Source organism: Pristiophorus japonicus, chromosome 5, assembly GCF_044704955.1.
Source record: "Pristiophorus japonicus isolate sPriJap1 chromosome 5, sPriJap1.hap1, whole genome shotgun sequence".
In the NCBI taxonomy this organism is placed as follows: domain Eukaryota; kingdom Metazoa; phylum Chordata; class Chondrichthyes; family Pristiophoridae; genus Pristiophorus; species Pristiophorus japonicus.
The window spans coordinates 161,727,469-161,752,481 of NC_091981.1; the positions used below are offsets into that span (position 1 = coordinate 161,727,469).

At 45.6% G+C, this 25,013-nt stretch overlaps 1 protein-coding gene across 6 annotated transcripts in view; it reads left to right on the top strand.

The window, feature by feature from the left end:
* LOC139264489 (cytoplasmic dynein 1 intermediate chain 1) overlaps positions 1-25,013 on the top strand; it is a 532,713-nt gene that overhangs the window by 170,045 nt on the left and 337,655 nt on the right. For all 6 annotated transcript variants that reach the window (XM_070881048.1, XM_070881047.1, XM_070881049.1 and 3 more), the window contains 2 exons: positions 22,853-22,912; positions 23,362-23,474. In XM_070881048.1, coding sequence (XP_070737149.1) covers positions 22,853-22,912; positions 23,362-23,474 — 173 coding nt within the window. The remainder of the gene's footprint in view (positions 1-22,852; positions 22,913-23,361; positions 23,475-25,013) is intronic.

The following is a 25,013-nucleotide window of genomic DNA, read 5'->3' on the forward strand; positions in this document are numbered from 1 at the left end:
TCGGGTATGCGGAGGATGTGGCCCATCCATCAGAGCTGATCGAGCATGGTCAATGCTTCGATGCTGGGGACATTGGAGATTATGGAGCGTCCTCCTCAAATTCGGTTGCCCTCAAATGTTTGTCACCATCCTACGCCTACTTCACGATGACATGCAAGCCTTGATCCTGATGAAAGGATCCACCACAGACCCAATTCACGTATAGTTCGGGGTCAAACAGGGCTGTGTCATCGCACCAACGCTCTTCTCGATCTTCCTTGCTGCAATGCTCCATTTCAACCTTGGTAAGCTCCCCGCTGGAGTGGAGCTAATCTACAGAACAAATGGGAAACTGTTCAAACTCCGCCGTCTCCAGTCCAGATCCAAGACCATCCCATCCTCTGTCATTGAATTACAGTATGCAAATGATGCTTGCGTTTGCGCACACTCGGAGATCGAACTCCAAACCATCGTCGACACCGTCACCGAAGTGTACGAGAGCATAGGCCTTACACTAAACATCCGTAAGACAAAGGTCCTCTACCAACCTGCCCCCGCCATACAGTACTGCCCCCCCAATTGTCAAAGGCCTCGTCGTGGATTTTGATAATGTGGACCATTTCCCATACTTTGGGGGGCCTACTGTCAGCAAGGGCAGACGTCGATGACTAAGTCCAACTTGAAGACCTAAACCCGGCATCAAGCTCATAGTCTACAGAACAGTAGTGATACCCGCCTTTCTATATGCTTCAGAGACATGGACCAGATACAACAGGCACCTCAAAGCCCTGGAGAAGTACCATCAACGCTGCCTCCGCAAGATCCTGCAAATCCATTGGCAGGATAGGCGCATCAACTACAGTGTTTTCGGTCAGGCCAACATCCCCTGTATCGAAGCATTGACCATGCTCGATCAGCTCTGATGGGCGGGCCACATCATCCGCATGCCCGATATGAGACTCCCAAAGCAAGCGCTCTACTTGGAGATCTGACACAGTGGGAAGAGGAAATGCTTCAAAGACGCTCTCAAAACCTCCTTGAAAAAGTGCAACATCCCCACTGGCACCTGAAAATCCCTACCCAAGACCACTCAAAGTGGAGGAGAAGCATCCAGGAAGGCGTTAAACACCTCGAGTTTCTTCGCTGGGAGCAAGTGGAAGGAAGCACACAATAACCCAAGCACCCCACCCATCCCTTTAACCACTGTCCAGACCAATATGTCGAGGAACCAACTAGGGGGGAGGCCATCTTAGACTGGGTGTTGTGTAATGAGAGAGGATTAATTAACAATCTCATTGTGCGAGGCCCCTTGGGGAAGAGTGACCATCATATGGTGGAATTCTGCATTAGGATGGAGAATGAAACAGTTAATTCAGAGACCATGGTCCAGAACTTAAAGAAGGGTAACTTTGAAGGTATGAGGCGTGAATTGGCTAAGATAGATTGGCGAATGATACTTAAGGGGTTGACTGTGGATGGGCAATGGCAGACATTTAGAGACCGCATGCATGAACTACAACAATTGTACATTCCTGTCTGGCGTAAAAAATAAAAAAGGGAAGGTGGCTCAACCGTGGCTATCAAGGGAAATCAGGGATAGTATTAAAGCCAAGGAAATGGCATACAAATTGACCAGAAATAGCAGCGAACCTGGGGACTGGGAGAAATTTAGAACTCAGCAGAGGAGGACAAAGGGTTTGATTAGGGCAGGGAAAATGGAGTACGAGAAGAAGCTTGCAGGGAACATTAAGGCGGATTGCAAAAGTTTCTATCGGTATGTAAAGAGAAAAAGGTTAGTAAAGACAAACGTAGGTCCCCTGCAGTCAGAATCAGGGGAAGTCATAACGGGGAACAAAGAAATGGCAGACCAATTGAACAAGTACTTTGGTTCAGTATTCACTAAGGAGGACACAAACAACCTTCCGGATATAAAAGGGGTCAGAGGGTCTAGTAAGGAGGAGGAACTGAGGGAAATCTTTATTAGTCGGGAAATTGTGTTGGGGAAATTGATGGGATTGAAGGCCGATAAATCCCCAGGGCCTGATGGACTGCATCCCAGAGTACTTAAGGAGGTGGCCTTGGAAATAGCGGATGCATTGACAGTCATTTTCCAACATTCCATTGACTCTGGCTACCCTCCACTCCATAGGAACTGATCCAATGTAACCCCACTTTTTAAAAAAGGAGGGAGAGAGAAAGCAGGGAATTATAGACCGGTCAGCCTGACCTCAGTAGTGGGTAAAATGATGGAATCACTTATTAAGGATGTCATAGCAGCGCATTTGGAAAATGGTTACATGATAGGTCCAAGTCAGCATGGATTTGTGAAAGGGAGATCATGCTTGACAAATCTTCTGGAATTTTTTGAGGATATTTCCAGTAAAGTGGACAAAGGAGAACCAGTTGATGCGGTATATTTGGACTTTCAGAAGGCTTTCGACAAGGTCCCACACAGGAGATTAATGTGCAAAGTTAAAGCACATGGGATTGAGGGTAGTGTGCTGACGTGGATTGAGAACTGGTTGTCAGACAGGAAGCAAAGAGTAGGAGTAAATGGGTACTTTTCAGAATGGCAGGCAGTGACTAGTGGGGTACCGCAAGGTTCTGTGCTGGGGCCCCAGCTGTTTACATTGTACATTAATGATTTAGACGAGGGGATTAAATGTAGATCTCCAAATTTGCGGATGACACTAAGTTGGGTGGCAGTGTGAGCTGCGAGGAGGATGCTATGAGGCTGCAGAGTGACTTAGATAGGTTAGGTGAGTGGGCAAATGCATGGCAGATGAAGTATAATGTGGATAAATGTGAGGTTATCCACTTTGGTGGTAAAAACAGAGAGACAGATTATTATCTGAATGGTGACAGATTAGGAAGGGGGAAGGTGCAGCGAGACCTGGGTGTCATGGTACATCAGTCATTGAAGGTTGGCATGCAGGTACAGCAGGCGGTTAAGAAAGCAAATGGCATGTTGGCCTTCATAGCGAGGGGATTTGAATACAGGGGCAGGGAGGTGTTGCTACAGTTGTATAGGGCCTTGGTGAGGCCACACCTGGAGTATTGTGTACAGTTTTGGTCTCGTAACTTGAGGAAGGACGTTCTTGCTGTTGAGGGAGTGCAGCGAAGATTCACCAGACTGATTCCCGGGATGGTGGGACTGACCTATCAAGAAAGACTGGATCAACTGGGCTTGTATTCACTGGAGTTCAGAAGAGTGAGAGGGGACCTCATAGAAACGTTTAAAATTCTGACTGGTTTGGACAGGTTGGATGCAGGAAGAATGTTCCCAATGTTGGGGAAGTCCAGAACCAGGGGTCACAGTCTAAGGATAAGGGGTAAGCCATTTAGGACCGAGATGAGGAGAAACTTCTTCACCCAGAGAGTGGTGAACCTGTGGAATTCTCTACCACAGAAAGTAGTTGAGGCCAATTCACTAAATATATTCAAAAGGGAGTTAGATGAAGTCCTTACTACTCGGGGGATCAAGGGGTATGGCGAGAAAGCAGGAATGGGGTACTGAAGTTTCATGTTCAGCCATGAACTCATTGAATGGCGGTGCAGGCTAGAAGGGCTGAATGGCCTGCTCCTGCACCTATTTTCTATGTTTCTATGTCTGTCATCAGTCACTTGAGAACTCATTTTTAGTGTGGAAGCAAGTCATCCTCAACTTCGAGGGACTGCCTAAGAACGAGAGAGGCTGGGGATGTTGGCCTGAGCAAGAACACTGACGTCTGCCCGAGGTATGCAAAATGGTCTCTGTTGTCCAAGGCCCCGTCATGAATCTTGATAATCGGGGAGTCAGTACTGTGTGACAGGGGCAGGTTGGTAGAGAACCTTTGCCTTGTGGATGTTTAGTGTAAGGCCCATACTTTCGTGCACTTCGGTGACGGTGTTGACGATGGTTTGGAGTTCGACCCCCGAGTGTGCGCAGATGAAGGATGGGGCGACCTTGGATTTGGGCTGGAGGCGTCGGAGGTTGAACAATTTCCCCATTTGTTCTGTAGATTAGCTCCACTCCAGCGGGGAACTAATGAGGGTGAGATGTAGCATTGCAGCAAGTAAGATCGAGAAGAGCGATGGTGCGATGACACAGCCTTCCTTGACCCCGGTTCACACATGTACTGGGTCTGTGGTGGATCCGTTGATCAGGATCCTTATCAGAAGCAGGTGGAAGATGGTGACAAATTTTTGAGGGCAGCCGAATTTGAGGACGACACTCCATAATCCCTCATGGTTGACCATGTCGATGTCCTTTGTGAGGTCAAAGAAGGCCATGTACAGAGGCTGGTGCTGCTCCCTGCATTTTTCTTGAATTTGACGCGAGGTGATAATGTCCATTGAGCCCCTTAGTGGGTGGAATCCGCATTGCGACGCTGTGAGGAGCTTTTTAGCCACTGGGAGAAGGAGATTGAGGAGGATTCTTGCGATGACTTTCACTGCGGTAGACAGCAGGGAAACCCCTCTAATTACCGCAATCGGACTTGTCACCTTTCTTGAAGATGGTCACGATTACAGCATCTGAGATCCCCCAGCATGCTCTCCTGCTTCCAAATAAGAGAAATGAGTTCATGGATTAGTGTCAGTTGTGCTTTTCCACCATGCTTTAGTGCTTCGTCGGTGATTCCATCTGCTCCTGAGGCATTGTTGTTGTTCAGTTGTCAGATGGCCTTCTCAACCTCATGCTGGGCTGGGGTTGTGCTGAGGTGGTGGCATGCTGCGGGATGGAGTCGCGGACACTCGTGTCGAAGACAGAGTCTCGGTTAAGGAGATCATCGATATGCTCCTTCCAGCGGGCACTGACTGCCTCTCTGTTCTTGATGAGTACCTCGCTGTTCTTGGCCCGCAGTGGAGTAGGACCTTGGGTGCTTGGACCGTAGGTGGTCTTGACTGCGTTAAAGAATCCATGCATGTCATGATTGGCGGCTTGTTGCTAGATTTCCTGCACTTTTTCCACCTACTATCTGTTCTTTAGATCGCGAGTTTTATGTTGGACCTCGGCCTTCAGACATCTATAGAGCTGCTTTCTTGCTCTCGAGTTATGTTGCTGTTTTCAGTCCAAGAATGCCTTGCGCTTGCAGCTTATTAGCTCTTGGATCTCCTGGTTGTTCTCGATGAACCAGTCTTGATGTTTCCTGGTGGAGTGACCAAGCGTCTCTTCGCAGGTGCTAACTCGGCACTGTGGACTCTCTGCATCTCCGGTTCGCTGGAATTCGTCAGGTTGGTTGTGAGGCGCTGGCTCAATAGGGCTTTCTTAGGGTCTTTGAATGCTCCAATGTTGATTTTCCTGTGGGAGTGTTTCTGTTGCCGCCGCTGTTTTGGGGCTACATTGATGGAAATGACAGAGCAGATTAGGAGGTGGTCAGTTCAGCAGTCGCCAGCTCCTGTCATGGCACGGGTGATACAGACGTTCTTGCGGTTCCTCGCTTGGACAATGACGTCGTCAAGCAAATGCCAGTGCTTGGAGCGAGGGTGTTGCAATGAGGCCTTGTACTTTTCTCTCTGACGGAACAAGGTGTTGGTTATGGCACGACCATGTTCTAAGCATTTTGTCAGGAGGAGGGGTACCGTTGGAGTTGGTTTTCCATTCCACACTCTGCCGATCACACCTCCCCAGAGGTCTGTGTCCTTTCCAACTTTGGCGTTAAAGTCACCAAGGAGGATCAGCTTGTCACCCATTGGGATTCGGGTCAGGGATTGTTCAAGGCTGCAGTAGAATTCTTCTTTGGTCTCGTCTGTAGCTTCCAGTGTTGGGGCGTACGCACTGATGACCGTAGCGCACTGGTTCCAGGCTAGGGTGAGACGAAGGGTCATGAGGTGTTCATTTATCCTGCAAGAGGTTTCTCTGAGGCGCCCAACCAGCTTATTTTTTACGGCAAAGCCTACCCCATGGAGGCGGTGTTCTTCTGGTTTACCTTTCAAAAGAAGGTGTAACCAGCACATTGTTCTTTGAGCTGGCCTTCCCCTGCCCGCCGGGTCTCGCTTAGGCCAGCAATGTCTATGTCGAATTGTCTGAGTTCCCGGGCAAGGATAGCAGTACGTCGTTCCGGTCTGACGCTGTTGGGGTTGTCCACGAGGGTCCTGATTTTCCAGGTCCCAAACTTCATTTTAAAGGGTAGAAGATGCCTGTGCGTGAATTCTTTTAACATGCGATAGCCGTTGCACAGCAGCTTACCACACGGGCTTGACAGAGCAAGGTCTTGGTCCAAAGGCAAGGGAATCCAATATGATTGGAGGCCAACGCACACACCCCACACCATCACCACCACCACCACCACCACACACCACACACCACACACCACACACACATCTCCCTGTGTTTCATAGAACGCAGTGTCCGTAAATATAAAATATCAGTAAATATAACTCTTATGTAAGTGCCCTCCTGCATATTATTTATGAATGTTTACAGCAGGGGAGCCAGTAGTGACCCCAGGTGATACCAACCAGCCATTTCTGCTCAGCTGGAGCTTTTTCAGTTTGTTGACACCTGCATTCTGTTCGGTCCATGTTCAATCCAACTAGCTAGTTTCACCGATGTAACTTTTTATACATGTCCATTGATATTTCAGCGGGAGTTCTTGTGAACATTTCTGTTTCTTTCCCAAATTCCTGGGTTTCTTGCTGTTTATATACTGGCAAACAAGCCAATTATGCTTGGTTATTTATTTAGGAGTACGGACAGAAAACCTTCCCGCTTTCATCATAGTTCTCTACAAGCATCAAAAGATAAATACACTTAAATATAATCTCTTCTGATTTTACCAACAAAATTATGCTAGTTCATACTTTATAGATATAATTTTTTTTTTAACCAGGTCAGCCAGAAATATTTTGAAATTTAAGGGAAAGCAGAGTTTCTTGGCACTCCAGCTTCAGAATGTAGAAGCAGCACCTTGGACCTAGGTTCTTCAGTTGGTTGATTTATTCTATTCCAAAGGGCATCCAAGCAGAATTGTAAACCTTTTGTAAGCTCTTGTACAAATCTAAGTGTTCCCCTATAGAGGATTATGATCTCCAGTTTGATTACATTGGTTCCATTAAATTAAACATGTTTTGGATCTTACCAAGTCATTTATCAAATCTACCTGCTGCTGATCGATCAAAGCCTTGAGGTGGCCCATGAGATAATGCCCGTCATGAATGACTTTCACAGACCAGCCGTACTTCGTCGGGCCCAAGTTTCGGGCCGCGCCTAAAATGGCGCGGCCCGGACCTGGACGCCCGTTTTTCGCGCCAGAAAGTGCGCCTTAAAAAAACTTACCTATTCTCCGGCTCCCTGCAGGTCCTCTGCAGCTGGGCGCGGCGCAGCACGAGCTGTAGGGGGCGGAGCCAGGTCCCTGCGCTGAAAACAGTGCCGGGACCTCTGCACATGCGCGCTACAGTGGGCGTGCATGTGCAGTAGCTCCAGGCGCCCAAAACTGTGGAAGGGGCCCGAAGCACGCAGCCCCTAGCCCTGGCCGAATGGTCTCACTGGGGCTGCGTGGATAAGGCTCCTCCCACCCGACCGGACCCGATCCCCGCTCTCTTTCCCCCCCCACCCCCCCCGGACCTCCGCGACTCTCCCTCCGCGACTCCCCCTCCCCTCCCCCCGAGACCCGACGCCACCTACCTATAAATCCAGCCTGAAGTCTGGGGCCCGGCTGTTCAGCCACCTTCTCTCCTTCCCCCCCCCCCCCTCCTTCCTTCCCTCCCTCCTCTCTCCTTCCTTCCCTCCATCCCTCCTCTCTCCTCTCCTCTCTCCTTCCCTCCTCCCTCCTCTTCCCTCCCTCCCTCTTCTCTCCTTCCCTCCCTCCCTCTTCTCTCCTTCCCTCCCTCCCTCTTCTCTCCTTCCCTCCCTCCCTCCCTCCTCTCTCCTTCCTTCCCTCCCTCCCTCCTCTCTCCTTCCCTCCCCCCTCCCTCCTCTCTCCTTCCCCCCCCCTCCCACCTCTCTCCTTCCCTCCCTCCCTCCTCTCTCCTTCCCTCCCTCCCACCTCTCTCCTTCCCTCCCTCCCTCCTCTCTCCTTCCCTCCCTCCCTCCTCTCTCCTTCCCTCCCTCCCTCTTCTCTCCTTCCCTCCCTCCCTCTTCTCTCCTTCCCTCCCTCCCTCTTCTCTCCTTCCCTCCCTCCCTCTTCTCTCCTTCCTTCCCTCCCTCCCTCCTCTCTCCTTCCCTCCCTCCTCTCTCCTTCCCTCCCTCCTCTCTCCTTCCCTCCCTCCTCTCTCCTTCCCTCCCTCCTCTCTCCTTCCCCCCCTCCCTCCTCTCTCCTTCCCTCCCTCCCTCCTCTCTCCTTCCCTCCCTCCCTCCTCTCTCCTTCCCTACCTCCCTCCTCTCTCCTTCCCTCCCTCTCTCCTTCCCTCCCTCTCTCCTGTCTCCTTCCCTCCCTCCCTCCTCTCTCCTTCCCTCCCTCCCTCCTTTCTCCTTCCCTCCCTCCCTCCTCTCTCCTTCCCTCCCTCCCTCCTCTCTCCTTCCCTCCCTCCCTCCTCTCTCCTTCCCTCCCTCCCTCCTCTCTCCTTCCCTCCCTCCCTCCTCTCTCCTTCCCTCCCTCCCTCCTCTCTCCTTCCCTCCCTCCCTCCTCTCTCCTTCCCTCCCTCCCTCCCTCCTCTCTCCTTCCCTCCCTCCCTCCCTCCTCTCTCCTTCCCTCCCTCCCTCCCTCCTCTCTCCTTCCCTCCCTCTCCCCCCCCCCCTCTTCTCCCTCTCTTCCCCCCTCCTACTACCCCCCCTTCTCTGCCCACACCCCCCTTCTCCCCCTCCCCTCGCTGTCAGAAACACACAGAAGACAGTCAGAGAGATAGAGACACTGACAGAGACACACTGGGGGGGGGGGGGGGGCGGGGACGTCCCAGCATGCTGTTGGAGGACTCCCGATGCTGCAGTCGGTAAGTAGAAAATGTTTTGTTTTATTGACTTTTTTATATTTTTTTTATTTTTTATTAATTTTTTTTGATTGATTTATTGGTTGATTTATTGATGTATTTATCATTTATTATTGATGATGGCTCTTTATTTGTAAAACTGAAGTGTTTAATGTTTATAAACTTCCCTTTAACACCCCCCCCCCCCCATTCCCTACGCCTAATTTGTAACCTACGCCTGATTTTCTAAAGTGTAGACAAGGTTTTTCGAACGTACAAAAATCTTCACTTACTCCATTCTAAGTTAGTTTGGAGTAAGTTTTCACTCCCTAAACTTTGAAAACAGGTGGAAGTGGCCGGACACGCCCCCTTTTGAAAAAAAAATTCTGTTCCAAAGTGAAACTGTTCTAACTGACTAGAACTGGAGCAAACTAAATGCCGAGAATTCAAATTTCTCAGATACTCCATTCTAAACCAGTTGCTCCAAAAAAACAATAGCAACTCAGGCCGAAACTTGGCCCCATTATGTGGGCATCTGAAAATGTTTGATGTGAAAGCAGATGTTTTCCCTTCATCTATGTGCTGCAGAAAATTATTCAATAAACATTAAATGTTCCCATAGCAACCACATTCAGAACATCAATGAATGTACTTGAGAGGAGACTAAGTCAGTTATAACTATGCCTTTAGATATTACCTGTCAACAATGGTACTTCATATATTCTTCAATGTTGCCTTGTAACTACACAATACATCACTTGCAACAATGGTCAGCCTACACTTTTCTTTTCTTACATTTTCTTACATTTGTTTCTCATGGGCAAAATTCCAAAGTTTGTGTACCCATAGTACAAATGGAAAACAAATTGAGGATTTATTAAAAACAATATTTATCCAACGATGAGACACAGAACAAAGTTGTAATTGTGTTGTTTGATTTGTTGGATCTGTAAGTTGCGTGTGTTATATCAAACAAAAATAATTTCTAATATGGTTCTTTTTTTAACCTTTTAACTTTTTTCACCATTTGAGATGAGTGTGCCAATGTTGAACAAAGGAACGCATTTTTTTACCCGCCACTTTGCTATACAGCATTGTCGTCAATTACTCCCTGGTCAGATACAGAACAAAGCTACATAAAACCTGCCCAACTTTATGCCTGAACTTGAACCTAAGGAAAACCCCCCTCTAGTGCTCCACTGTTGCATTGTATTTTTCCCCATTTCCCATGCTGCCTCTCTTTATGCCCAGTTATATCATCCTGTGGGGAAATAAGTCTTTTATAATTGTCTCATTGGCAGCTGATAAAGTTTGCTGAGGTATATACTGAAACACATGTTTTTGCAATGTGATTTTATAAGCCTTGCTAATTATTATCAACTTCTGTCATTTATTTGTGTAGAGGGATCTAATGGTACAAATGATTGGGTCTTGCAGCTAATGTAATTTGCATTTTGTATATAGAAATGCTACTATAAACTTGCCACATGCTTTTGAAGCAGCAATGCCTATGTAAAGGACAGATCACTCTGGAAAGGGCCAAGACTCTGATTACTTGTTGCATTTTATCGAGATCTAGGAGTACGATTTTTAACCTCTCCACCTGGGGGAAACAGGGTGATAGTTGAGTGAAAATCGATTTGGGCAACTTGTCAGCCTGTTCCCACTCCACCACCATTTTAGAAACATAGAAACATAGAAAATAGGTGCAGGAATAGGCCATTTGGCCCTTCGAGCCTGCACCACCATTCAATAAGATCATGGCTGATCATTCCCTCAGTACCCCTTTCCTGCTTTCTCTCCATACCACTTGATCCCCTTAGCCGTAAGGGCCATATCTAACTCCCTCTTGAATATATCCAGTGAACTGGCATCAACAACTCTCTGCGGCAGGGAATTCCACAGGTTAACAACTCTCTGAGTGAAGAAGTTTCTTCTCATCTCAGTCCTAAAAGTCTTATTCTAAGACTGTGTCCCCTGGTTCTGGACTTCCCCAACATCGGGAACATTCTTCCCACATCTAACCTGTCCAGTCCTGTCAGAATCCCCTCTCATCCTTCTAAACACCAGTGAATAAAGGCCCAGTTGATCCAGTCTCTCCTCATATGACAGTCTAGCCATCCCTGGAATCAGTCTGGTGAACCTTCGTTGCACTCCCTCAATAGCAAGAACGTCCTTCCTCAGATTAGGAGACCAAAACTGCACACAATATTCCAGGTGAGGCCTCACTAAGGCCCTGTATAACTGCAGTAAGACCTCCCTGCTCCTATAGTGCCACTTTATACACTAGCACATACTCAAGATTGACAATTGAACACAGAATTGAAGAAGTACTGCACAGTAGGAGATGCCATCTTTTGAATGAGATATTAAAGCAAGGGCCTGTCTGCTTACTCAAATGAAAATGTAGGATCCCATGGCACTATTTGAAAAAGCAAAGGTAATTTTCTCTGTGTCCTAGCCAACATTCCTACTTAAGCTAACAACAATCAAAACATTGGGCTCTATTTTCCCCTTTGCCGATTTTTGGCGCCCAGGAGGATGTACGGCCGACTTTTTTTTTGTGCCCGATTGCGTCGAAAAAAAAAACAACTTTTGGCAAAGTAAAATTTAATTTTGGCACTGCGGTACTTGAAGTTAAATCTGGGGGTGGAGCTTCAAGTTGCGCCGAAAAGTCAGTGTGCATGTGCCGGAAAAAATATATACTTTTTCCACGTGACTGGTGTGTCCGCGCATCCACGGTAAACTTCCTGGTTTTGATCAAGAGCTTGTGAGAACACAATGGGACCGGAGCTGGATCGGGACATTTAAATTTTAGCTGCAAAAGATGGATCCAAGGAAAGGGGCAAGAGATTTCTAGCAGAAGAAATTGAGCCCCGGTAGGCATCATTGAGAGGCGATGTGCTTGAGAACAAAGGAAGAATGGGACAAAGAAACTGAAACCCTCTCTACTAGCAAAACTTTGGGACCAAGTTGCAGAAGAGTTTAATACAGTGACCATGACCCTGAGAAGCAGCACGCAGATCAAAAAGAAGTGGCAGTACCTTGGCCAAGCAGTTACTGTAAGTAATATTTTTATTTATGCACTGCAATTACATTTGTAAATGTGACTACTGTGTGTGTGTGTGGCCACCACAGCAAAAGGACCCTCTCTTTTAAAAAGTTCTATTTTCATCTTTGCAGAGGAAGGTGCCACAGATCAACCGAGAAAGGTCAAAAACTGGAGGAGGTACAACTTAACAGCCGTGGAACAGAGAGAGGATCGCTGATATGATTAAATCTCTCGAGAAGATCAACCACCAATGTGGATGCTGGGCCCAGGTTACCGAGAGAGGGTAAGCCCTGCACATTGCACAGTCTGGGTTGGCATTGTGGTCTTTGAAAAGAGCCTGCGCTGTGTGATCCGCATACTCATGTCACCCTGCCCCCTCCCCTGCTGCTAACCAAACATCTGCTCTGTTATGTTTTTGCAGATGTTGTGCATCAGGAAGAGACAGAAGCTGAAGCAGAAGATCAGGAAGCCGTCAGTCCAGATATTCTTCAACAACTTCAGGATGAGGATGAGCTGGACAATGAAGGCCAGCAGGGAGATCCCAGTAATGACGAAGGGTCATTGACTAGAAACATTAACTCTGCTTCCTCTCCACAGATGCTGCCTGACCTGCTGAGATTTCCAGACTTTTCTGTTTTTATTCCAGATTCCAGCATCTGCAGTATTTTACTTTAGTATAAGATGGTTACATTGCAATTGGAACCGGTGAACTCCCTGAGGACGCTAAGCCCTTTGCTGAGCGATACAACCGACGTGACATTTCATGGGGTACAGTCTGAGGCTGCAGGTCCCAGTGGGTTGCAGCAAGCCACACCTGGGAAACGGCTGAGGAGGGTGGGAAGGAAAGCTCAACCTAAAATGCAGGATGAAGGGGACATAGGACAGATTATTGTAATGAGTAGGGAGAGCATTGAGCTAATGAGATCACTCCTGGACACCATGGGTGGGGTGAGGGTAGAATTAGCGGGACTGTCAGTAGAAGTAGCAAAGTAGCAACACTGTCTGGAGGAGTGGGAGCAGTGTTGGGATAGATGAGGGGATATCTGAGATTAGGGAGGGAATGTCGGAGGTTGGGGAGGAAACGTCGGAGGCAGCTACTGCCGTGTCGGGACAGCACAGCTGCCCCCGCCCCCCCGGCGAGCCTGTTTCTTGTTTTTTTTTTTCTTTTTTTTTTTAAAGTGAAATTTAAGGGATCTTCCCTGGGTGGGCTCGAACCACCCTTGTTTTTCTCCGTGTCTCTAATGGCAGCTGGTCATTATCCCGCCATTCACACCCTATCTTGACTAATGTTTTTCTAACTCCTGACATTACCATTGGAATTTGGGCCATCATCCCTTTTGTCTCTCCAATCTCTCCTGTCTTCCAACCTAACACACACCTTCCCTTTTGTTCTTTCTTCCCCTCCCCCTTTCGATGCTTGTTAAGAATCCGTTCTTTCCGAATACTCTCCAGTCTGACTTTCAGGGTTATTGACCTGAAACGTTTACTTTACTTTCTCTCCAGATGCTGCCTGATCCACTGAGATTTCCAGCATTTTCTGTTTTTATTCGTGTCGGGACAGATTAGGGAGGGAATGTCGGAGATAGCTGCTGCAATAAGTGGACACACCCAGGGTGTCATTGCCCAACAGTAATTGGCAGCATCTGCTGCTGACAGTCACTTTCCAATCCCCAGACAAACCTCTGATAATGTGCTGTGGGTTGATCCACAGGCTGAAGAAGAGTCCGAAGAGGAACCCGGCCTTCCACAATGCTATATGCTAGGTTTGTCCTTGTCCAATCCCACCAACAACAAATGCCTTCACGCAGATAGCAGAAAAAACCTTGATCAGGGTGAGGAAGCAGAAGTCTGAGACAAAGGGCACGGGTAGGGGTAGAGGCAGCAAGAGGGGCGCACAGCGCTAAGGTTTTTGAATAAGGAAGGAGAGAAGGCTGCAGCTAGAGTTTGTTTGTTGCTGCTACTTGTTGTTTGCTTCATTGAAAAGTTTAAAGTTTGATCCAAATGTTTTAATTAAAGTTAAATAAAACTGTACAAATGTTTAATAAACCTAATTATTTTTAAAATTTAAGCAGAATCCTGCACATTATTTTTTTGAATTAAAGTAACATAAACCAACACAACATTACGTACATTATCATGTACATTATTTTTTCACACCAGCGGGTGCAGAGTCAGGCCGTTTAGCCTTCAGGCAGCAAAGCGATCATGGATTAGCCATTGACACAAGTCTCTAGCTATAGCTACAGCTGCACAAGGACGCGTCCTGCGGGTTGAGGTGGTGGCATGGGTTTGTCCCCCTCCTCCTGCTGCTGGTCCTCCTTGTTCTCCTGCTCCTCCTCCTCATAAGAACATAAGAAATAGGAGCAGGAGTAGGTCACCTGGCCCCTCGAGTCTGCTCCGTCATTTAATAAGATCATGGCTGATCTGGTCATGGACTCAGCTCCATTTCCCTGCCCGCTCCCCATAACCCTTTATTCCCTTATCGCTCAAAAATCTATCTCCGCCTTAAGTATATTCAATGACCCAGCCTCCAAGGGTCTCTGCGGCAGAGAATTCCATAGATCTGAGAGAAGAAATTCCTCCTCATCACAGTTTTAAATGGCGGCCTTTTATTCTGAGACTCTGTCCTCTAGTTTTAGTTTTCCCTATGAGTAGAAATATCATCTCTGCATCCACCTTGTCTAGCCCCCTCATTATCTTATATGTCTCGATAAGATTACCTCTCATTCTTCTGAATTCCAATGAGTATAGGCACAACCTACTCAATCTATCTTCATAAGTCAATCCCCTCATCTTTGGAATCAACCGAGTGAATCTGCTCTGAACAGCCTCCAATGCAAGTATATCCTTTCTTAAATACGGAGACCAATACTGTACGCAACACTCCAGGTGTGGCCTCACCAATATCCTGTACAGTTGTAACAGGACTTCTCTGCTTTTATACTTTACTTGCAATAAATGCCAACATTCCATTTGCCTTCCTGATTACTTGCTGTGCCTGCATAATAACTTTTTGTGTTTCATGCAGAAGGACCCCCAAGTCTCTCTGTACTGCAGCACTTCGCAATTTTTCTCCATTTAAATTAGAATTTGCTTTTTTATTTTTTTTCTGTCAAAATGGATAACCTCACATTTTCCCACATTATACTCTGCCAAATTTTTGTCCACTCATTTAGCCTGTATTTATCCCTTTGCAGATTTTTTGTGTCCTCAAAATTTGCTTTCCCACCCATTTTTGCATCATCAGCAAACTTGGCTACATTAAACTCGGTCCCTTCATCTAAGTCATTAATATAGATTGTAAATAGTTGAGGCCCCAGCACCGAACCCTGCGGCACCCCACTAGTCACTGTTTGCCAACCAGAATTTGACCCATTTATCCTGACTCTCTGTTTTCTGTTAGTTAGCCAATCCTCTATCCATAGTAATGTATTACACCCAAACCCGGTGAACGTTTATCTTGTGCAGTAACCTTTTATGTGGCACCTTATTGAATGCCTTCTGGAAATCCAAATACACCACATCCGCTGGTTCCGCCTTATCCACCCTGTTCGTTACATCCTCAAAGAACTCCAGCAAATTTGTCAAACATGATTTCACTTTCATAAAACTCTGCTTAATTGAATTATGCTTTTTCCAACTGTCCCACTACTGCTTCCTTAATAATACACTAAACATCCGTAAGACAAAGGTCCTCCACCAACCTGACCCCTCCACACAGCACTGCCCTCCAGTCATCAAGATCCACCGCGTGGCCCTTGACAATGTGGACCACTTTCCATACCTCGGGAGCCTATTATCATTAAGGGCAGATATCGACGACTTAGTTCAACTCCGCCTTCAGTGCGCCAGCGCATCCTTCGGCCGCCTGAGGAAGAGAGTGTTCGAAGATCAGACCCTCAAATCTGGCACCAAGCTTATGGTCTACAGGGCTGTAGTGATACCCGCTCTCCTGTATGGCTCAGAGACGTGAATCATATACAATAGACACCTCAAATCATTGGAGAAATACCACCAGTGATGTGTCCGCAAGATCCTGCAAATCCCCTAGGAGGACAGACGCACCAACGTTAGTGTCCTCGATCAGACCAACATCTACAGCATCGAAGCACTGACCACACTCGACCTGCTCCGTTGGGCGGGCCATATTGTTCGCATGCCCGACACAAGACTCCCAAAGCAAGCGCTCTACTCGGAACTCCTACACGGCAAGCGAGCCCCAGGTGGGCAGAGGAAACGTTTCAAGGATATCCTCAAAGCCTCCTTGATAAAATGCAACATCCCCACTCACACCTGGGAGTCCCTGGCCAAAGACTGCCCGAAGTGGAGGAAGAGCATCCGGGAGGGCGCTGAGCACCTCCAGTCTCGTCGCCGAGGGCATGCAGAAAGCAAGTGCAGGCAGAGAAGGAGCGTGCGGCAAACCAGACTCCCCACCCACCCTTCAACGACTGCCTGCCCCACCTGTGACAGAGACTGTAATTCCCATATTGGACCGTTCAGTCACCTAAGAACTCACTTTTAGAGTGGAAGCAAGTCTTCCTCGATTTCAAGAGACTGCTATGATGATGATGATGATGATGAAGAATGGACTCCAGCATTTTCCCAATGACAGATGTTAGGCTAACTGGTCTATAGTTTCGTGCTTTTTGCCTGCCTCCTTTTTTAAATAGGGGCTTTACATTTGCGGTTTTCCAATCCCATAGGACCGCCCCAGAATCCAGGGAATTTTGGTAGATCACAACCAATGCATGCAGCCAATTCTATTAAGACTCTAGGATGCAAGCCATCAGGTCCAGGGGACTTGTCCGCCTTTAGTCCCATTATTTTACTGAGTACTACTCATTTAGTGATAGTGATTGTATTACGTTCCTCCCTCCCTTTAGCCCCATGATTATCCACTATAGGAATGTTTTTAGTGTCTTCTACCATGATAACCGATACAAAATATTTGTTCAACGTCTCTTCCATTTCTCTGTTCTCCATTGTTAATTCCCCAGTCTCATCCTCTCGGGGACCAACATTTACTTCAGCCATTCTTTTCCTTTTTATGATCCTGTAGAAACTTTTACTATCTGTTTTTATATTTTGTGCTGGTTTACTTTCATAATCTATCTTCCCTTTCTGTATCATTTTTTTAGTAGTTCTTTGCTGGCTTTAAAAAATTTCTCAATCCTCTGGCCTCCCATTAGACTTGTTCACCTTGTATGCCCTTGTTTTCAATTTGATACCATCCCTTATTTCCTTAGTTAGCCACGGATGGTGTTATCCCTTCTCTTACAATCTTTTCTTCTCATTGGGATATATTTTTGTTGCGAGTTATGAAATATCTCCTTAAATGTCTGCCACTGCTCATCAACCGACCCATACTTTAATCTCTTTTCCCAGTCCACTTGCGCCAACTCTGCCCTCATACCTTTGTAGTCTCCTTTGTTTTGTTTAGAATAACTCCACAAGACTGAGTACTGTCAGCTTAAACTGATGTGACCTTAGTCTCTCTAATAAAACTCCCGAGTGCCAAAGCAGCATGGCAGACAACTTTTTATACTTGCTTGCATGAGTTGTGCAGGTGACCCTTGGGCCTCCAACAGGTGTGCTCTCTGGTGGTAAGTCTTATACAATTATAATGTTTACCTACATAACATCCTTTATTACAGCTTAGGATACTGGTTTGTGATCCAACTTTCTCACCCTCCAACTGAATTTGAAATTCAACCATGTTATGGTCACTCATTCCTAGAAGATCCTTTACTACGAGATCATTTATTAATCCTGTCTCATTATACAGTATCAGATCTAAGAGAGCCTGCTCCCTGGTTGGTTCCGCAACATGTTGTTCAAGGAAATTATCCCAGATACACTCTATAAACTCTTCCTCAAGGCTTCCCTGGCCAATTTGCTTTGTCCAATCAATATGAAGGTTAAAATCGCCCATAATTATTGCCATTCGTTTTTTTACAAACCTCCATTATTTTTTGTTTTATACACCGTCCAACAGCGTAGCTACTGTTAGGGGGCTTATAGACTACACCCAATGGTGACTTTTCCCCCTTATTACTTATCTCCACCCAAACTGGTTCAACATCTTGAACTTCTGAGCCAATATCATTTCTCACGAACACACTGATTTCATCCTTTATTAACAGAGCTACCCCACCTCCTTTTCCTTTCTGTCTGTCCTTCTGAATTGTCAAATACCCCTGAATATTTAGTTCCCAGTCCAGGTCACCTTGCAACCACGTCTGTGTAATGGCTATCAGATCATACCCATTTGTGCCATCAACTCATCTATTTTGTTGCGAATGCTACGTGCATTTTGATAAAGAGCTTTTAAATTTGTTTTTTTGCCATTTTTCCCTGCTTTGACCCTACTTTTTGATTCACCGTTATATTTATACATTCTGTCCTTCCAATCCTCATTGTCATCCTCGTCCTCTTCTTTCCCCCGCCGCCCCCCCTCTCTTCTCCCTTCAGGAGGATCTTCAATGTCCAGTGCCTGGCCCCTCATGATGACCAATTTGTGCAGCATGCAGCACACAACAGCGAACTGACCGACGTGGTGAGGGGTGCATTGCAGCTAGCCTCCAGAGTGGTCCAGGCATCGGAAACGCTGCTTCAGTATGCCGATTGTCCGCTCTATGATGCTCCGTGTCATTATGTGTGACATGTTGTACCGAGGCTCTGGCTCAGTGCGGGGATTGCGTAGGAGGATCATAAGCCAGATGGCGAGCCCATACCCTTTGTCCCCGAGCAACCAGCTGTGCCCTCCTGGCAGCTCCTGAAACATCGTAGATATAACGCTCTCCCGTGGGTTGAAAGCATCATGGATGCTACCTGGGTATTTGTCATCCACTGCCATGATCTGATGCACACGTAGGGAATGGAATCCTTTTGCCATAAACCTCGGAGTTGTCCAAAGTTGCTCTCCAGGCGATGTGGGTGCAGCCGATCGCACCCTGTACCTTTGGAAATCCAGCAATTCTGGAGAACCCAACAGCCCTGTCTCGCATTGCCTGCGTGGTCGTAGGGAAATTGATGAACTGGTCCCTTTTGGCTTACAGTGCAGCAGTCACCTGTCGAACGTAGCAGTGTGTGGCGTGCTGCGAGAGGCAGTACATGTCCCCCAGTTGCTGCTTGAAAGGAGCCAGAAGCATAGAAGGCAAATGCTGCAATGACCTTCACTTCCAAAGGTAGAGCAGTCCTCCTGCCACGTCTTGGCTGTATGGTTGCCCTGATTAGCTGGCAGGTCTCGGTGATGACCTCCTTTCTAAATCACAGCCTGCAAATGCAGTCTGCTTCACTCAGGTGTGGGTATGGGTGCCTGCCTTTGTAGATTTGATCAGGGTATTGCCTTCTCCCCATTAATGCCCGAGCGATCTGGTTTCTGCGATTGTGGGGTATTATCCGTCACCTCTGCATGGTATGCATGTAAACCAACCTTACGACATGAGGCACAGTAATAATTTCACCCTTAATTATTCTTAATTTTGTTATTCTTGTTATTGTGAGACAGTACTTATTGAAGCACAACACACACACCTTTTCTGGGTGACACCCTAGTAGAATGGACCATACCTTGGTCTGCACGCATGCACAACACTAAGCTCTGTCTCTATGGAGATGCGACACACCTTTTGCCGAAATGCATATGTTTGCAGCTGTGTCGTGCCATCTGCGATGCACGGCTTAGAGAGCATGCCGGCAGGACGCCGGTCGCTCCCTTGGCCAGACAGAAACACATGAGCTTGGCGCTTGTATTCTATCCGCCTCCCCCCCGCCCCCACCGCGCTTCCAGGACTTCTTTACAAGCTTGGGGGTGCGGGGGGTAGAATCCAAGCGCTGAGCTGTGCTTATGTCTGGCCGAGGGAGCGATCCTGCCGCTCCCGTGTCTGGAGCCCCGTGAGCAGAGATTCTGTGGTGGGGAGAAGTCGCAATTTGCCTTCTCGCATATCATGGAAAAAATTAAATTTCTGACATTCTGTGGGAAAAATTAAATCTGCAAAAATCATCATGAATTTGTGTTTTAAATTGTCTTCTTCCCTCGCTCCAAAAACTGAGAAATATACTCAGTGCCAATTTTCTTAAGTTAACATAAGGTTTTTCCGATCGGAACTCAAGGCCACTGTGCGCCGACCTGAAAAAAGTTGGTGTGAGCAAAAATCGGTTAAATGGCCAAAAATGGCACGGAAATCAGTTTTCAACCAGACCTGTGCCAAAAAATCCGGTGCTGACAGTCGCCACTGGCGTGCAAACTTTGAGAAAAGTTGCAAAATCAAGATTGCTCAAAACAAATAAGCAAACGCCAAAAAAAGGGGTGAAAATAAAGCCCTATATCTGGTCATTCATCTCATTTACTGTTTGTGGAACTTTGGTGTAAGCCAATTTGTTGCCATTTGCCTACATAACAGTGATTGCACCTCAAATGTGGCTCATTTTCTTCTTTTTCTTATATTTCTTCCTTATATTTCAATGAATATTGAATCTGAAACACTAACCTGAGTTAATCAGCGGAGTCGAATGTATTCTGGAATAAACTGAAATTCATCTATCTGTGTGGATGGTAATGAGTGGCAGGCAACAATGTATGTGGTTAGGCAAGATCTTAAAGTAAACATTTTGCTTTTAGTCCTGTAATTTTATTTTGATTTTTATTTTAATTTGTGCTTTGATTGCTATATTATCTATCTCTTAGATTACATAATTGATTTTTGATAATTCTACATTTTTATTAATTGGTGTATTTACTTAAAGCGCAAAATGGTTAATTTACATTGTACTGTCAAGCCCGTGTGGTGGCTGCTGTGCAATGGCCACCACAAGTTTTAAAAAAATCCACGCACAGGCATCTTCTACCCTTCAAGATGTAGTTCGTGATCCAGAATATTAGGTCCTTCATGGAACTCAATCCCTTTTCGGCGTGGAAGTAAGTCATCCTCGTTTCGAGGGACTGCCTATGATGATGATGACTGTTAATGTGGGAAAAAAACTGCTTTTGTTCCATTTGCATAGATTTTTGCATAATTGACGACCTAACTTATGGCATACGAATCATTGTATTTTAATTCAGTTAATTGTATGAAGCATACTGTTAAGTTTGCTTGGGAACACTCATCAAGGAATTGAACAGAAGTTCTGTTTTGGCATCTTGAGTTGAAAAGCAGGAATTTGAAACTTTTGGTGCTTGCTCTGTTTCTCTCCCAGCTTTTAACTATAACCAATTAATTTAGAATATTTGCATGAAGACCAAAATGGCTAAATTTGATATTCAGAAATAGAACTTTGTTTGACATATATCTGAGACTTTTGGATGGTGAAATTGGCCGAGCGGGGTCTAAAATTGGCTGCCGATTCATTATTATCCATTTTGTGTTACCGCCCAACAACAATTTGAATTTATATAGTGCCTTTAATGTAGTAAAATGTCCCAAGGTGCATCACAAGAGCATTATCAACACCCAAGACCAATTCCTCCACCTCCTTGTACTCAATCTGAATGAGACTACTTTGATTCAGTCAGCGCTGTTCAATAGCACAGGATGTCAGAACAAGGAAACTAAAGTTAATCTGATGCAGTAGATTCAAGTCCCACTTAAGAAAGCCTTGCTTCTCTGAAATGGTGGCCTGTTTTTGGAATAGCTTACCAAGAGAGGGTGATGGGGGAAAGTCCTATGAATTCAATAAGTCAGCAAATAGAATTACTACTGACAGTTTATCAAAACATGTTTTGATCGACCCACCACTATCATCTAATCTTAATTATCTATAATCAAGTACTTGTGTTGTGAGAGAATCAATGTGACTGTTGTGTTAGAAATACCATGTTACATACAGAATTTAAAAATCCTATTTAATTAACATAAAACTTTTAAAAATACAAGTGTAGCATTTCCGCAAAGATTCTCCCAATTACCTGACATAACTTCAGTAGAAGATTGGCAAAAAACCCTAGGGAACGGTTTATGCTGTGTCTCCAAGGTTTCTGCCAAAGTTAGGATGGTGATCTAGAGAATCACCGTGGAAATTCCAGGTGACAGTTTTTCTTTGGTGTTGGTAGTTGGTAGCTCTCTCAAATTGGTAGTGCTGAGATTGTGAAGCATTAAACATATAGGACATAATGGCCGAATCCTGCTGTGGAGCTAGGCTTGCTCTGCACCCTTCAACAGGAAATAATTTTGCACCGTAACATGCTGGAAGTATGAGCTGATAATGATGCGGTGAGGGCATCTGAGACCTTAGTTAATGGCGGGACCAACAGTGTATCTCTTTAACCACTGAGATTTAATGATTTGAGAATGAAAGGGGAATGACACAGAAGGAGGGTGAATGAGAGTCAAATCATGTACAGAAAGAGAAATAGAGGGAAAGAAAGATTGGATTAAGAGAGAGGAAAAAAGAGACAAAGAAAAAAAAATAAACTTGACATTTTAAAAACCTTAACAATTCATTACATGCAGGAATGAAACTGAACACTTTAAATTGTTCCCATTCTGGGTCATAGAAATGAGCATTGCATTAACAATGATCACGTCATTAAAAAGGTACTCGTACTGTTAATTACCAGACTTAACTTTCTGTGGTATGTTTTTTTGTATTTTTAATGGGCAATTAATGTGCAAATCCAACAAGTTTTTAAAAATAAAGAGGCTAAAGGCAAGATGCCGTTTGTGCAAAGTGAGTGGTGGAGCGGTGTAAATTGACCAGAAAATTCTGGAGATTTGGAATTCACGGCGTATTTCTCAATCCCCTGAATTTGTTGGTGATTTTCATTTGTCGTTAACTTGCCATTATTTTTCCAGCAGTATTCGGCACAATGTTCTGTGTTAAAAGACCAGCATGCTAACTTTCAGTTATGAGCTCAATACTGATGAAAATGACTAATGTATGAAGTCTTACAATTTCTGCTCTTTTGGATGTTAATCATTATGTAATCTTATCAGTTAATGTTCTGTGAGTTAATGTATGTCTCCTTTCTTTTATTATGTTGGGTGAACTAATTAGAGCACTGCAATGGGATACCGATCCTTCTGTGCTCCAGCTGCAGTCTGACTCTGATCTTGGGTATGTATCTGTTTACTATCCTTTATGTCTATTGTATAAAACAATTATACAATAATCTTTCAAAAAAATTAAATTATAATCTGTTTGTTAAATGTAATTTTACCATTACCATGCACTTAACTTAGTTATCATGTGGGCAGTATTTTAAGTGGCACCCTCACTGCATCTATTTGAATTTATACATAGATAACATGAATACCCCTTTAATTAAAAAAAATAAATAATTGAGATTAACTATGGCAGGGCATCTGACCTGCAATGCTGGGCCCTAGCTTTGGATAATCTTGTATTAGAATAAACTTGCTTAGTCTTCATTCCCTCTCATTCTAAAACGTGATTTGTGTTTTGAATTTAAAGTAACAGAAGTTTAGATGGTTTTTAAATGTACTACTAAAATTTCCATGCTTATTTTGCAAATATATAACATGTTTTTTCACTTGTTGATACAGCCGCCGCATGCCTAAACTTGTGATTACAAAAATTACGCAAGTTGATTTTTTACCTCGAGAAGTGGTGTCGTACTCCAAAGAGACCCAAACGCCTGTTGCTCACCAGCCAGAAGGTAACTTGTTTTATGAATATGATCTTCATGTTGATGAATTCAAAACATCTTACAAATCAAATGTTAGTTACAAAATGTGCATTTTATTCATAACTTGTTCACCTCCTGTGCACCCATAAAATTATCCTTCTGCTTGTGTCCCTCTCTGCTTGTCCTTTCTTTCACACTAACTTTCCCCCATCCTGTGCATTTACATTCCGTCCACTCCAGCACCCCCGCCTGCTCTTTTGCCCACACTGTTCCCCACTCATTCGCTCTTTTTCCCTTCTATGCTCACCCCTGTGCATTGCTTTTACCATGACCATGCCCCACTCTCTTTCACACCCATCCCCCACTTTCTTTCACCATGCTCTACCACTCTTTGCCCACCCCCTCCCCTCCTCCGTGCACTTTCCATCTCTCCCTTCTATGTTACATTATGTACTGAAAATATGAAAAATCTATTGGACAAATATGTGTTCACTTGATGTACTTATCTCCGTATCCCCACCCTTCGTTTCCTCCTTACTGAGACGTGTAGCCAGTTCAGGAACCTATGTCCTCTCCCTCGAAGGCAGTCATGCAAGACCCTTAAGGCTCCAGAACCGTTGGTTATTAGCCAGAATCTCATCTCATCTGCAATTTTCATGATCTTGCAATTTTCCAAAACTATGGGCCCAATTTTCCCCTGTCATCTGCGTGGTTTTTTTGTCGCGCGCTGTTTTTTCTGGCGAATTAATTTTTTTTCAAGTTTCCCCCTGCGATCTGCGCTGGTGTAACTGACTTAGTTACGATTTTTCGAGGCCAATTTTTTTTTTACACCGTTTTTACCAATTTTTCGCAGATTGGCCAACATTTTTTCCTCCTAGATCGGTGTATCTGGCCGCTCCCGAAAAACCTTCTGGGCACTTAGGAAAACCAGTGCACATTCACAAATCGGCGCTGAAAGACGCCATTGTTTTTAAATCAAAGATTTTGGAGGGAGTCAAGAACACTGTCAAAATCAATAATAAAGTTCAACCTTTTTTTAACCTGTCAACATACAAGTGTAAATTTGTTGGATTTCAGAAGTTTTCTCTTTATTTTTATTCGCTCACACGCCACCACCAAACGTCTTGAAGCAGGGCTGGAGGGTTGTAGGTTTGGCCGGCAGAATCGACCCCGCGCCCAGGTTCGGGGCTCGGCTACAAAACAAGCCATGAAGGGGGGCGGGGGGGGAGAGGAGAAGGAGAGAGAGAAAGAGAACGCGAGGTGCCGATTGGAAGGCTTCGAGCGTGGGGAGCGAGGTGCCGATCAGAAGCCTTCTGCACTGAAGACTGCAATGGGGGAGGGGGGAAGGAAAGAGAGAATGGGTGAAATCACAAGACTTCAGTTAGTTAAGGGGGGTGGGGGGAGGGGGGGTGGAAGAGGAGAAGTCACAAGACCTTTGGGTGTGATCCATCAATACAGACCTTGGGGAGAGGGAGAACTGCGAACCTGTCCTGCCTGCCTGCTTTCCTGCCGTTGTCAGCTTCTTTCAAAGGTTAAATTTAAGTATAGGGGCAATACTGACAATGCCAT